The 14,654-nt window shown below is 44.1% G+C and overlaps 1 protein-coding gene across 1 annotated transcript; it reads left to right on the forward strand.

Moving 5' to 3' along the window:
- Positions 1-6,783: 6,783 nt before the first annotated feature.
- USB1 (U6 snRNA biogenesis phosphodiesterase 1) lies at positions 6,784-14,642 on the forward strand. Its single transcript, XM_074285886.1, has 7 exons — positions 6,784-6,946; positions 7,461-7,621; positions 7,845-8,028; positions 9,693-9,740; positions 10,352-10,463; positions 11,542-11,625; positions 11,820-14,642. The coding sequence occupies exons 1-7, from the start codon at positions 6,840-6,842 to the stop codon at positions 11,922-11,924; spliced, it is 801 nt and encodes a 266-aa protein (XP_074141987.1). The 5' UTR covers positions 6,784-6,839; the 3' UTR covers positions 11,925-14,642.
- The last annotated feature ends 12 nt before the right edge of the window (positions 14,643-14,654 follow it).

Genomic DNA, 14,654 nt, shown 5'->3' on the forward strand with positions numbered 1-14,654 from the left:
CAAGAAAGAAAAAACAAAAAGTGAAAAGTAAATGCATCTTATCTACATTCAGATTCCATAGTTCTTGCTCTAGATATGAGATATTTGTAAAGTCCTTTCCAAACTTTAAAGCATTTTACAAATATTATTATTCTCATGACTTTGTAGTCCTCATATTCATCATGCTTTAAAGAACAATAATATTCCATTTATTCTGACGTTATTGCCATATTCCAAATGTTGAGGATATGATTTATTTCTAGCTTTTTATTATAGTGTTTTGGTTCTATTTGGGTGCCCTTTATTGAGTCTTTGGAGCATACTCAGTAGAGAGATCACTGGATTGCTTTCCAAAAGGACTGAGTTTCCAGTCATCCCAGGAAAGAATTATGAGATTGAAAGTGGAGAGCTACTCCAACCCCGTAATTTCATAGTTCAGGAAACTAAGTTATCATACTTGTTTCCCTATGCAAATGTTGACTTTTCCCACATTTTACTATATTTGTCAGTGACTTCCCCACTTAGGAACTGCACACTAACAAGGCAACAAGGGATCAGTCCCACTAGCTAGGTTACCAGTTTTGACCTTTGTAATTCCAAATTTTAGGGATTCTAACAACCTCACCACCAGCAAAAAGACTGTGACCAAAATTCCCTTAGTTTTTCTTTAGGCCAAAGAAAATTCCTCTCATGACACTTGCACTGGGAGCATAAACATAATGTAAGATTCAGGAAAAATCAAAGACAAAAAAGGGGAAAAAACCTAAAATTTAGGTTCAAAACCTAAATTCTAAATTTCTACTCTATAATCTTAGTATTTCTCTGACAGCCTTCTCTTTCCCTAAGTCTCTGAAAATGATCTGTTATCAAGATTTATATAAAACTAACAATACAGAAGACCAAAAGTAATTCCTGACTAGATAGGTGGTCAAATGTTATATACGTAGTTCACAAAAAAAGGGGAATGTATACTATATATAACTAAATGAAAGAATGCTCCAAATCACTAATAAAAAAATGAAACTCAAAACCCTGAAGTTTCACCTCATTTTCAGTAAATTAGTCAAATATAGCTATAGTCAATATTGGAACATTAGTGGAAAGCTGGAAGTATTAATGAGTGGTTGGTGAAGCTATGAATAATCAGTACAATGGCTTTAGAATACATAATGTAACAAGACAATACCACTATTGGGTCTGTATCACAAAGAGATCATAAAAAACGGGAAAGGACCCACATGAATAAAAATTCCAATGGAAGTAACAAAAATAAAGACCCTATAAGCACTCAAAAATATTCATAGCAGCAGTGTTAACAAAGAACTAGAAACTAGGGAACAGCTGAATAATTGTGGTACAAAAACGTGATAGAACATTGCTTTTCTATAAAAATTAATATTTAAACAATAAATATGATGAATGCAAGGAAGCATAGGAGGATTCAAATGGACTGATACAAAATAAAATAAGAACAAGGCTAATAACTTACACAACTGCACAATATAAATGGAAACAGCAACAAAACAATAGAAACTGCATAGTATAAAATTATCATGGCCAAGTTTGATCCTCTGAAGAGACATTAGAAGATACTTTCCTATTTTTTTTGTAGAAATGGCACATTGAGGATGTGGAATGTTACATATAACAAAAGACTTTTTTGACATATCCATTAGTTTCATGAACTATTCCCCCTTTCTTCCCCTCTTCCCCCCCGCCTTTTTTTTTTTTTAGCTCTGAAAGGATCAGGCAGGCCAACTGATGCAAAATTATTTTAATTTTACTTTGACATACAAATTTTCATCCCACAATTTCAATTTGTTTTGGACAAAGAAACTGGATGAACTCTTGTCCGTTATAGGAATTTTTCTTTTGAGGCATGGATAGGAATATATGCTCTGAGGTTTTTAAAAATTCTGTGATCTTGACCTCAAAGAACATTTTCACAGATGAGAAAACTGAAATTCAAAAAAAATGAAGCAATTTGTCTGTGGTCACATAAGTGGTCAATGATTCAGCCAAGAAAGCCCAGGTTTCTTACATACAAATCTAAAATTCTGATATATATTGAAGGTAAATGTGAGGGAAGAAAGAAAGATAAAACTAAAACTAGATGATATTGACAGATAGTGAAGTCAAAAAGAGGGGCCAGTTCAAACCAATCAACAAGCATTTAACGGGTACCAATTATGTGCCAAGCATATGAATACAAGGAAGCATAAGAGGATTCATATGGACTGATACAAAATAAAGTAAGAACAAAGCTAATAACTTACACAACTGCACACTATAAATGGAAACAGCAACAAAACAATAGAAACTGCATAGTATAAAATTATCATGGCCAAGTTTGGAAATACAAAGAAGAAAATTGAAACAAAAACTGGCCCTCCCAGCCCAAAACAACAGGAACTTATATTCTATTGGAATAGGAGCACACATATAAGTTGATGTAAAATACATTTTTTTTAAACCAGAGTATATGGAACTTCCTCTGCCAATAGAGGTTGTTACCTGCTCTGCAACTAATAAAAATTATAAATTCATTTGGACTCTCTGAGTCCTCCCAAGTGATGGTCTGCTGTATAGATTTCTATATCTGTTTGTCTTCTCCCCCACCCCTCTGACTTCTTGAGATTGGGGATTGTTTCATTATTTGTATTTGTATTTGTTCTTTTTGGGTTTTTTTTAGAATTTTTTTTCCACAGTATATATGCATGAGTAATTTTTTTATATTATCCCTTGTATTCATTTTTCCAAATTATCCCCCCCTCCTTCCACTCCCTCCCCCCGATGACAGGCAATCTCATATATTTTACATGTGTTACAATATAACCTAGATACAATATATGTGTGTAAATACCATTTTCTTGTTGCACATTAAGTATTCGATTCCGAAGGTATAAGTAACCTGGGCAGACAGATATTAGTGCTAACAATTTACATCCACTTCCCAGTGTTTCTTCTCTGGGTGTAGCTACCTCTGTCCATCATTGATCAGCTGGAAGTGAGTTGGATCTTCTTTATGTTGAAGATTTCCACTTCCATCAGAATACATCCTCATACAGTATTGTTGTTGAAGTGTACAGTGATCTTCTGGTTCTGCTCATTTCACTCAGCATCAGTTGATGTAAGTCTCTCCAAGCCTCTCTGTATTCCTCCTGCTGGTCATTTCTTACAGAGCAATAATATTCCATAACCTTCATATACCACAATTTACCCAACCATTCTCCAATGGATGGACATCCATTCATCTTCCAGTTTCTAGCTACAACAAAAAAAGCTGCCACAAACATTTTGGCACATACAGGTCTCTTACCGCTCTTTAGTATTTCTTTGGGATATAAGCCCAGTAGTAATACTGCTGGGTCAAAGGGTATGCACAGTTTGATAACTTTTGGGGCATAGTTCCAAATTGCTCTCCAGAATGGCCGGATTCTTTCACAACTCCACCAACAATGTATCAGTGTCCCAGTTTTCCCACATCCCCTCCAACATTCATCATTATTTGTTCCTGTCATCTTAGCCAATCTGACAGGTGTGTAGTGGTATCTCAGAGTTGTCTTAATTTGCATTTCTCTGATCAGTAGTGATTTGGAACACTCTTTCATATGAGTGGAAATAGTTTTAATTTCATCATCAATTGTCTGTTCATATCCTTTGACCATTTATCAATTGGAGAATGGTTTGATTTCTTATAAATTAGGGTCAGTTCTCTATATATTTTGGAAATGAGACCTTTGTCAGAACCTTTAACTTTAAAAATATTTTCCCAATTTGTTACTTCCCTTCTAATCTTGTTTGCATTAGTATTGTTTGTACAGAAACTTTTTAGTTTGATGTAATCAAAATCTTCTATTCTGTGATCAATAATGATCTCTAGTTCTCCTCTGGTCATAAATTCCTTCCTCCTCCACAAGTCTGAGAGGTAGATTATCCTCTGTTCCTCTAATCTATTTATTATCTCATTCTTTATGCATAAATCATGGACCCATTTTGATCTTATCTTGGTATATGGTGTTAAGTGTGGATCCATATCTAATTTCTGCCATACTAATTTCCAGTTTTCCCAACAGTTTTTTCCAAATAATGAATTTTTGTCCCTAATGTTGGTATCTTTGGGTTTGTCAAAGATTAGATTGCTATAGATGTACCCTTTTTTGATCTTTGTATCTAATCTGTTCCACTGATCTACCGGTCTATTTCTTAGCCAATACCAAATGGTTTTGGTGACTGCTGCTATATAATATAGCTTTAGATCAGATACACCTAGACCACCTTCCTCTGACTTTTTTTTCATTAGTTCCCTTGCAATTCTCGACCTTTTATTCTTCCATATGAATTTTGTTGTTATTTTTTCTAGGTCATTGAAATAGTTTCTTGGGAGTCTGATTGGTATAGCACTAAATAAATAGATTAGTTTGGGGAGTATTGTCATCTTTATTATATTCGCTCGGCCTATCCAAGAGCATTGAATGTCTTTCCAATTATTTAAATCTAACTTTATTTTTGTGGCAAGTGTTTTGTAATTTTTCTCATATAATTCCTGACTTTTCTTTGGTAGATGGAATCCCAAATACTTTATACTCTCAACATTTGTTTGGAATGGAATTTCTCTTTGTATCTCTTGCTGTTGCATTTTGTTGGTGATATATAAAAATGCTGAGGATTTATGTGGTTTTATTTTGTATCCTGCAACTTTGCTAAAATTCTGAATTATTTCTAATAGCTTTTTAGCAGAGTCTTTGGGGTTCTCTAAGTATACCATCATGTCATCTGCAAAGAGTGATAGTTTGATTTCCTCATTTCCTACTCTAATTCCTTGAATCTCTTTCTCGGCTCTTATTGCCGAGGCTAGCGTTTGTAGTACTATATTGAATAGTAATGGTGATAGTGGGCAACCTTGTTTCACTCCTGATCTTACTGGGAAAGGTTGCAGTTTATTTCTATTGCATATTATGCTTACTGACGGTCTTAAATATATGCTCCTGATTATTCTAAGGAATAATCCATTTATTCCTATACTCTCAAGAGTTTTTAGTAGGAATGGATGTTGAATTTTGTCAAATGCTTTTTCTGCATCTATTGAGATGATCGTATGGTTTTTATTAATTTGATTATTAATATGGTCAATTAAACTAATAGTTTTCCTAATATTAAACCAGCCCTGCATTCCTGGAATAAATCCTACTTGATCATAGTGTATTATCCTGGGCATGATTTTCTGAAGTCTTTTTGCTAATATCTTATTTAAGATTTTAGCATCAATATTTATTAAGGAAATTGGTCTGTAATTTTCTTTCTCAGTTTTCGATTGACCAGGTTTAGGTATCAGTACCATGTCTGTGTCATAAAAGGAGTTTGGTAGGACTCCTTCATCCACTATTTTTAAAAATACTTTATATAATATTGGGGCTAATTGTTCTTTAAATGTTTGGTAGAATTCACATGTGAATCCATCTGGTCCTGGGGATTTTTTCCTGGGGAGTTGATTAATAGCTTGTTCTATTTCTTTTTCTGAAATGGGACTATTTAAGCAATTTATCTCCTCCTCTCTTAATCTAGGAAGCCTATATTTTTGGAGGAAGTCATCCATTTCACTTATCAAATTTATTGGCATAAAGTTGGGCAAAGTAACTCCTTATTATTTCTCTAATTTCCTCTTCATTGGTGGAAAGATCCCCCTTTTCATTTGTAAGACTAACAATTGGATTTTCCTCTTTCTTTTTTCTGATCAGATTTACCAAAGGTTTATCTATTTTATTGGCTTTTTCATAAAACCAACTCTTGGTTTTATTTATTAATTCAATAGTTTTTTTTTACTTTCATTATTATTGATTCATTCTTTGTATTTGTATTTCACTGCCTAATGGGGAGGGAAATTAATATCAGCCCTGAATTCAGGAGGACCTGAGTTCAAATCTGGTCTCACACACTTAACACTTCCCATCTGTGTGACCCTGGGCAACTCACTTAACCCCAATTGCCTCAGAAAAAAAAAAAAAAAAAAAAAAAAAAAAGACTTGCACCAGTTTATAACTAGTAATATTTGAGGCAGGATTTGCACTCAGGTCTTCCTGACTGGCCTAGTGCTTTCTCACCATTGGACCACCTGGTTGTCTCTAGCACTTACAATGTAACAGGCTTCCAAATTAATTGATCCCATATTTGTCTAAGGTACTGAAAGGTTTGTGAATTCATCGTGGTCACAGAACTAGTATATGTGCAATGCAGACTTGAACTCAAAAATTCCTGATTCAACGGCCACCTGTTGCACCTCCGGATATCCCACAACCCCCCCATTAAAGTGAAGAGAAAAAGAGGGAGAAGGAGAGAGAGGAGTAAAAAGTCAGGAAAAGAGAAACCGGAGATAGGAGGGGGATGAGGCGGGGCAGAAAGCAACGTTGGGGAGAAGAGAGAAGGGAGGCAGGAAGGAAGGGAGAAAGAAGATGAAGGAGAGAAGGAAGAATAGAGAAGGAAGGGGAGGAAGGAAAAGGGAGGAAGGTAGAGGAAATGAAGGAGTAGAAAGAAAGAAAAGGAGAAGAGAAAAGGAATGGAGAAAAGGAAAAGGGGAGGAGAGAAGGAAGGGGGAGGAGGAGTGAAAAGAAGAAAAAGGGGAGAAGGAAGGGGAAGGAAATGAGAGGAAAAATAAAAGGGGGAGAGAGAAGGAAGGGGACCAGAGGAAGAGCTTCCAAGCTTGGGGCTCATCTAGCGGTTTCTTCCGCTAGATGATGTTGAAGGAGCAAAGGGGCGGGGCGGTGGCGCGGGCTCTTGGAGGCGGAACTTCCGGGGGCGGGCCTAGGTTTCCTAAGGGAAGGGAATGAACGAGGCACCCGTCATACCGGGAGCAGGGAGGGCCCATGAGCGCCGCACTTCTGGTGGCCTACAGCAGCAGCAGCAGCTCAGAAGGAGAGGATGGGGCCGGGCCCGGGCCGGGTGCAGAGCCCAAGGAGAGCGGCGGCTGCGGGTGAGGAGCCGCCTGAGCAGGCGCTGAAATGAAGCCGTTTTTCGGGCCGGGAAGGGAGAAACGAACGAGCGTCCCTCCGTCGGAACCGGAAGCGGCTTTCTGTCGAGGGGAGGAGCTTCGGAACGGCCCGCCCCCGCCCCGACTTTGGCGCTTCCGAGCCCCCCAGACGGGGGCGGGGAGGCAGAATCCTGGTCCGCTTTGGGGGCGGGGAGGCCGAGGGAGCTTCGTTCCCTGCCGGTTTTTGCCGCGCTTCCGGGATGCCCGCTCGGGATTCCTAGGGGCTTGCACGTGCCCCGCCCCTCTGTGGGCCGTTTAATTTCTGCTTTAGAGCGCCCCGCTTTTTAACCTGCTTCCGCAGGCGGAGAAGGGCCCCGAGAGCGGGGCCTCGGCCGGTGCAGGCTTGGCGTCTCCGGCCCGGGCCTCGGGGCCTCTCTAAGTGTCCCGGAAGCGTTGTTCCGGTGGGGAGAGCCCTAGGGACGCACGACGTGTACAGCACGTGTTCTCCTTCCTGCAGGCGCCCTCCCCCTCCCCCGCGGCTGCCCCTCCCCGACAGCGTCCTGAACATGTTTCCGGACTCCGAGGACGAGCCGCTGGAGGATGCTGAGAAACACGGCGGGAGAATCCGCACCTTCCCCCACGAGAGGGGCATTTGGGCCACCCACGTCTGGGTGCCCTGTAAGTGACAGCAGAGCCCCCCCCTGGCTTTTTCAGGCCTCCGGGTTGCCCACGTCCGCCCGGAGGGCTCCCCGAGTCCCCGGCCCTCCTTGTGGCCTTCTCTCCAGAGAGCTAAATAAACTCGACCCCCCCCCCCCCAGTGACTTCCTTCAGAAAAGGGAGAGGGAAAGTGCTCCTTTGTTCAGCGAGGGTCCCGCTAAGGCTCTGCTTCCTTCCCCTCCAGATGAAGCAAAGGAAGATTTCTTTGACCTGCTTGACATCCTCATGAGCCAGGCCCAAAAGGTCCTGCCCAGGCTAGTAAAGATGGAGGAGTTCCACATCAGCCTGTCGCAGAGCGTGGTCCTGCGCTACCACTGGATCACTCCCTTCATGCAGTCCCTGAAGGGCCACATGGCCCCCTTCCATAGGTGCGCTCCTCCCCCCCCTCCATCTCCCCTCTCTGACCTCCTTAGCTGTCTTAGATGGGTCTGCAGTCCTGGGAGGTCCCTAGGAATCCGCAAAAAGCTCGAGGACTCCAGCCTTTGGGATGCTTCTCAGTCCTTTTATTTCCCAGAGCCAAAGGATGTAGACAGAATTTCACGTTGTACGACCCCCGCGGAGCGAGGTGGAGCCGTGTTGGCAGGTCACAAAAAAGAGGGGCTGAAATTGCCTGTGGTACCTCGGCTGCTACCCCCACCCCTCACCCACATGCACACTCAGCCTGCACGTGGGCTGGCGGGAATGGCAGCGTTTATGTCCTCATTGAGACCCAAAGGCACCCAAGTCTGCAGAACACTAAAGAATACACCTCCCAGCGGATTTGAGGGAGCGGTCAAGGAGCAGAATAGAAGGGATTATTCCAAAGGTAGTGCGGACTGCTTCATTTGTGCCTTATGCAGAAACAAGGCTGAGACCTGGAGGGTCTGTGCAAGTTGAGGTCAGTAGAGGGGGGGAGTGTGGAAGAGTGTTCTGGACACACCCAAAATTATTTCTCTTAGGCTTCCATCTTCTCAGAAGAGCCCTGTATATTAGCAAAAGTAGAGGATAAAGAGGTCTAGAAAAGAGTCCTCCGTTATCTCCTGTCCCCTCACCCCGGTCCCCCATAGCATAGTAGCTGGTGTGGTTGGAGGTCTGGATGAGGATCCCAAGATTCGACTGGATTCAATGAATGACATTGGTTGGGTTTTAGAAACAGGGAGACTGTATCAAGGATCCCCGCCCCCTTCTCCCAGTGGGCTTCCAGTCCTCTACCCCGGCCAATAGCATTACCTCTGGCGGAGGGGCCGCCCAAGATTCCAAGCTTGGTTATTCACAAAGGGCAGGACCCTAGCCTGTCTCTCTTAGGTTTGTTTCTTTGGACAAGTTGGACAAAGCCATGACGTGGAATGCCCTGTTTTCTTTGATTCCTTCCTCTTTCTGTGTGACTAATAATGGAGGTGCCAGGAATCCCTGTGGAATAATCCCCTGTTTTCTGATCTCTGACTCTCCCTGACCTACGTTCCTTTACTGGCTCTGCCTTTTCTTGGTGTGGAATGTGTACCTACACATGTGTGCTTGTGGGTAAAGACAAACACATAATTTCATATAACTTTTTGAACTTGTTAAACTTAATTGTTAAAATTAATTTGTCTCCCGCTCTCTCTGATACCCCTTCATCCAAACTAAATCTTCATTATCTATTTCTGTTAGCTTCAAAGGAACAAATTTTTCTTTTGTCAACATTATTACCCACTAACGGTAGATGAGATGTCTCCTCCCATTGATTCACACAAAATCCAACCTTTCACTGTTTACAGAATTAGGAAGTTGTTCTCACACAATCCTATTTCTAGGGGTCAGAACAGATGTAAATGACAGCAGCAGAATTGAGTCCTTCCTGCATGCTGATAAATTTGCCCAATGATTGTCTTTCTGGGCCTCCTTTGAGCATGTGCAGAGCAGGACGCCACTGAGCTGAGCCACCGAGTCAGGTGACTGCCTTCCGAGGGACTCCGGAAGCCTCTGAGTTACTATTTAATACTAGATTCATTTTTCTGCTTGCTTTTTCCTACTCTGAGAAACTGATGTTTTCGTTTTTTCTTGTTAATTTCAGGTTCTTGTTCACAGCCAACCAGGTGAAGGTTTACACAAATCAAGAGAAAGACGAGGTGTGTGTGTGTGTGTGTGTGTGTGTGTGTGTGTGTGTGTGTGTGTGTGTGTGTGTGACACACACTCTGGAGGAGAGGGAGGACGGGCATGCTGGGTCAGGCCCCTCTGTATGTTTGGATCATTTATCGATCCTGCTTAGGGGCGAGTGCTTCAGACAGCTCAGGACAGTGGGATGCCCCGAAGCTAGAAGGACGGGCCCAAGTAACTGAGCATCCTTGGGCAAGTTCGGCAGCCTCTTGGTGATGTCAGGCCAGAGAGCCTCACCCCAGCCTGCCTCTGGAGCTCAGGTTTTGGAGACTTGGGAAAAGTTGAAGATGCTAAAAAGATGTGATAGATTAGTATCTCCCAGGCTCGACATGAGCCCCACCCCCCCAACAAGCAGAGACGTCAGTTTTGTAGAAGCAAGGACTGGATTTGGGGGTGGGGGTCCCCTTTCCTTTCTCCCCAGCTCTGAGCATGTCGCCTGCTAGCAGCCAGCATTTGCAAACGTTGGCTGACTGCCTGCATCATTAGTCCAGGCCAGGCCTTCCCTCCTCGGTAGAGTGTCAGGCTCGCTTTGGGCCCAGCGCTATGTGGACTTCACACGCTGTACCCCTTTTCTCTGACTAGGACCTTCATCGGGTTAGAGGTCACTGCGGGGCATTCCCAGTTCCTGGACTTGGTCTCAGAAGTAGACAGAGTCATGGAGGAATTTGACCTGGCAACTTTCTACAAGGTGAGACACTGCTTGTTCCCCTTTTAACATAACGTCTAAAAGTAGGCCCAGTCACCTAGGGAAATGAAAGTCCGGCTAGTCTTTAAACCCACATGTTCTGTGAAAAAGGCACAAAACAGACCCTCTGCAATGGCAGGGCTGGATGTAGCCACTGAGCCACCTGGGGAGCGAGGTTTGTGGGACATGGGCTTCAGCCAGAGTAGGGACAAGCCCAGAGGGACTGCTCCCCAGAGCCCCTGACTCTTCATTGTTTAAAACAAAAGGCCAGCCGTGCTTCTGTTGTGGTCTCCTCACAGCATGCACGAGCACAGGGGTCGGGAAGGGATCCATGAGTGACCGAGCTCAGATTTCCCCCAGTTGTCACCGCTCTCCCAGCCCAGCTCTCTTCCCACTCACAGGAGGCTGGCCTTGGTTGATGGCTGAGGGAGTAGCAGAGGCCACACAGTCAGCCCTGGGAACTGAGCCCCTCATTCTTTGATAGGCCACGCTTAGAAGCCTTTTGAGCTTGGCAGGATCTTTTCCACTCGTGGGGCAAGGAACACTTTACCCATTTCGAAGAGGCTTTGTCCCAGGACTTGAATTCAAATTCTCCAAGTCTCTCACAGACTCTCAGACTCAGTTTCCACAACTGTAAAATGGGAGTAGTAAAAATAGCACCTACCTCATAGGGTTGTTGTAAAGAGAAATCAGATAGAAGTGTGAAGCACTTTGCAGACTGCAGTGCTGGGTAAACCTTAGCTATTGTTGTCACTGTAGAAGTCTGTCACGGACTCTGGAATCAGGAATGTGACTTGCTTGCTCACAATACTTACAGAATTTTCTATTCAGAAAAAAAGTACATTAAAAACATTTAAAAGTTCCTGGTTGTGTGCCCACTGTCACCCACATGTTGGGCACTCACTGCCCACTGGCCTCCCCCTACTCTTGATAAACCAAGAACCTTTTGGGGGCTGGGTCATTAAACCCAGTGCATCCTTCCTGTGGCCCGGCCTCCTTCCCAGCATAGGCAGGATGCAGCAGTGGGCCGTGACTGGCCGCTCTGCCTCGGCCTCAGAGTCTCCATGCCCCTCTCTCCTAGGAGCCTTCCTTCCACATCAGCCTGGCCTGGTGTGTGGGAGACGCGCGGTCCCAGCTGGAGGAGGGTGTCGTCCAGGAGCTGCAGGTGGGGACCTGGGGGGAGGGAGGTAGGCTTTGCCCCTCCCTAAATAGAGGTGTCTGGGAAGCATGTGGGCCCAAAGGGTTGGGGGGGGAGCTGAGGAGGGTGAGGGCGCCCCAGGGAGCCTCCTTCCCAGCTCTACCTGAGGGGTCAGCCTGACTTGGGGCAAGCTTCACCCAGGGGCGCTTCATGTTTGCCAGGAAACCGTGAACAGCTTTGACGACTCTGCCCCATTGCTGCGCGTGCGGGCCGAGCAGGTCCGCTGCAAGTCCGGGAATAAGTTCTTCTCATTCCCGTTAAAATGAGAGCCGGCCAGTCAGCGAATGACCCTCTTGCCCGTGGCGGGCTGGGGAAGGAGCCTTTCTCTGCTGAAGGATGAAGGATGGAGGAGAAACAGCATGAGCCCGGCTTTGTGGTTCTCAGCCCATTCTAATGGTGAGCTCTGGCCTGGGAGCCCCACTTAGGACCACAAAGGGGACCTCTGCCCAGATCGGGGGGCCTCCCCACCCCCTTCTTCCCAAGTAAGGGGTCAGTTTCCCCCGATGCCCAGCAGAGGGCAGGGCAGCCCATGATTCCTGTCCTGAGCCTTCCAGCCTGGTGGGGAATTTTTTGGGGTCACTCGGTGAATCTTTCAGCTGTTTGCATTTTTGTGCCGTTGGCTTCGGAACAAAATCTGAAGAATTATTGTTTCCACACCTCGCCCCGTCCTGCCCTGGTGGCCAGGTGTCTTGGAGAGGTCCCGTCCCTGCCCTCTTCCCAGAAACTCCTGGTCCCTGCTCCAGTCCCACCCAGGCCACCCCTGAGTCAAGCGGGCGGCTCTGTACCAGGATTCTCCAGCACATCCCCCTCACCCCCTCCCAGGAGCCCCACCAGGTGCCTGGGGGAAAACTTGAACAGATGCTTCTTGTGGGCTGGGCTGTCTGGGAAGAGCTCTCTGGATCTCCCAATGCTTCGGCCTCTGGCTTCCCATGTTAATTTTCCCAAAAAATAGGAAACAAATCTTTCCCATGGAGGTCCTACTCCTGGTGCTCCAAAACTATCCCAGGATCTGTATCCATTTGTCTCTTTCTGCCTGATGAGCAGCAAGAGACATTTTACAGGGAACCTTTCAGGGCCAATTGGGGCCCTCACTGCTACTAAAAGAACCTGGGTTGTCCTGAACAAATCCAGCTGCCACCTGGGTGTCTGGTACTACTGGATGATGGGACTATATCTGGATATTTAAATGATGTGAACTGAAATGTTTCTGTTTCTGCTTCTTGGGTTTCTGGGATAGTATTTATCATCAAAGTGAAAGGAGAGATTTTTTTTTCCCTTTTTCTCTCACTGTCATCACCCCACTGCTCCCAGCTGTAGAAGTCTGGCCGTCCAGTTTCCTCACGTCCTTCTCGTTGTCCACCTTCCAGACTAATGCAGGGCTTGGCTTTTTTAGGATCTATTTAACTATCCTGCCACAAGCATTCTGGATAGCACCTTGCATTTGTATGAGGCTGAACCTTAGAGCTAAGTGGCCTTCCTTTGAAATCTGACTGCTCTTTCACTGTCTTTGTGACAAACTTAGGCAAGTTTGAATGACTGACTACCTCAGTTTCCTCATCTATAGAATGAGGTGATTGGACCCTATGACCTCCAAGGCCACCAATTCTCCCACAAAGCTAGTAAGGTGACTAGGGTAAAAATCATTATTAGTCTCCATTTTACAGATGGGAAATTTAGGGTAAATGATTTGATATTCATCACCTCTTAATATCAAGTTCATTTATCTACCATCTTGCCTCCAAGTCCTGGCCAGATAATTTTCTTTTTTAAATACTATCTCAAGGAATGGGGGGGGGGCTTGCTCCCCAGTACATGCAGGAGTGAAAGGTTTTATTTCATGAATCACTGTCCTTCATCAGGACTTTTCCCACCATCATTTGGGAATCTAGCACTGTTCCCTATGCTGATGACAGTTCCAGGTTACCTGGTTAGCAGCCCTACTCCTTGGGCTTATGTCAAAGAGAATGAAGCCAGTCTTTTTTCCATTGACTTTTTGGGGATCCGAGCCTGCTTAATTTCCACAGCAACTGGTACCTGTAGAAAGCCCAAACTAAGGCGGACAGCCTGGTCCCATTTCCCAGTTTTGTTTCTCCAGACCTGTTCTGGTCTCCCCGTTGCTCCTTTACCATCTGGATGAAAACAGTGTCTGACAAGTCATTGATGCTGGTGCTTTTCCACAATCACTTGTGGGCAGTGACTGGGAACACAGAGTCTGCAGAAGACAAAACAAATCCTCTCAAGAGTGTTTAAGGAAAGTTATCAAACTGTGCATACCCTTTGACCCAGCAGTGTTACTACTGAGCTTATATCCCAAAGAGATCTTAAAGAAGGGAAAGGGACCTCTATGTGTAAGAATGTTGTGACAGCCTCTTTGTAGTGGCCAGAAACTGGAGACTGAGTGGATGCCCATCAATTGGAGATTGGCTGAATAAATTGTGGTATATGAATATTATGGAATATTATTGTTCTGTAAGAAATGACCAACAGGATGATTTCAAAAAGGCCTGGAGAGACTTCCAGGAACTGATGCTGAAATGAGCAGGATCAGGAGATCATTATATACTTCAATTCTGAAGGCCATTTTCAACAATGAGATGAACCAAATCAGTTCCAATAGAGCAGCAATGAACTGAACCAGCTACATCCAGCGAAAGAACTCTGGGAGATGAGTGTGAACCATTACATAGAATTCCCAATCCCTCTATTTTTGTCTGCCTTCATTTTGGATTTCCTTCACAGGTTCACTATTTTTCCTTCACAGTTACACTATTTCAAAGTCCGATTCTTTTTGTACAGCAAAACAACTGTTTGGTCATGTACACATATACTGTATTTAACTTATACTTTAACATATTTAACATGTATTGGTCAACCTGCCAACTTGGGGGGGAGGGGAAAAATTAGAACAAAGGTTTGGCAATTGTCAATGTTGAAAAATTACCCATGCATATATCTGGTAAATAAAAACTATTAAAATTTTAAAATTTTTAAAAAGA

This window comes from Sminthopsis crassicaudata, chromosome 2 (genome assembly GCF_048593235.1).
Source record: "Sminthopsis crassicaudata isolate SCR6 chromosome 2, ASM4859323v1, whole genome shotgun sequence".
Classification (NCBI taxonomy): domain Eukaryota; kingdom Metazoa; phylum Chordata; class Mammalia; order Dasyuromorphia; family Dasyuridae; genus Sminthopsis; species Sminthopsis crassicaudata.

What these genes read in the sequence shown, in the direction of transcription:
- USB1 (XM_074285886.1), top strand. Translation starts at nt 6,840, where the DNA reads ATGAGCGCCGCACTTCTGGTGGCCTACAGCAGCAGCAGCAGCTCAGAA. An exon ending in ACCTGGCAACTTTCTACAAG is followed by an intron (nt 10,464 to 11,541) that starts GTGAGACACTGC and finishes CCTCTCTCCTAG; the next exon opens with GAGCCTTCCTTCCACATCAG. An exon ending in GTGTCGTCCAGGAGCTGCAG is followed by an intron (nt 11,626 to 11,819) that starts GTGGGGACCTGG and finishes CATGTTTGCCAG; the next exon opens with GAAACCGTGAACAGCTTTGA.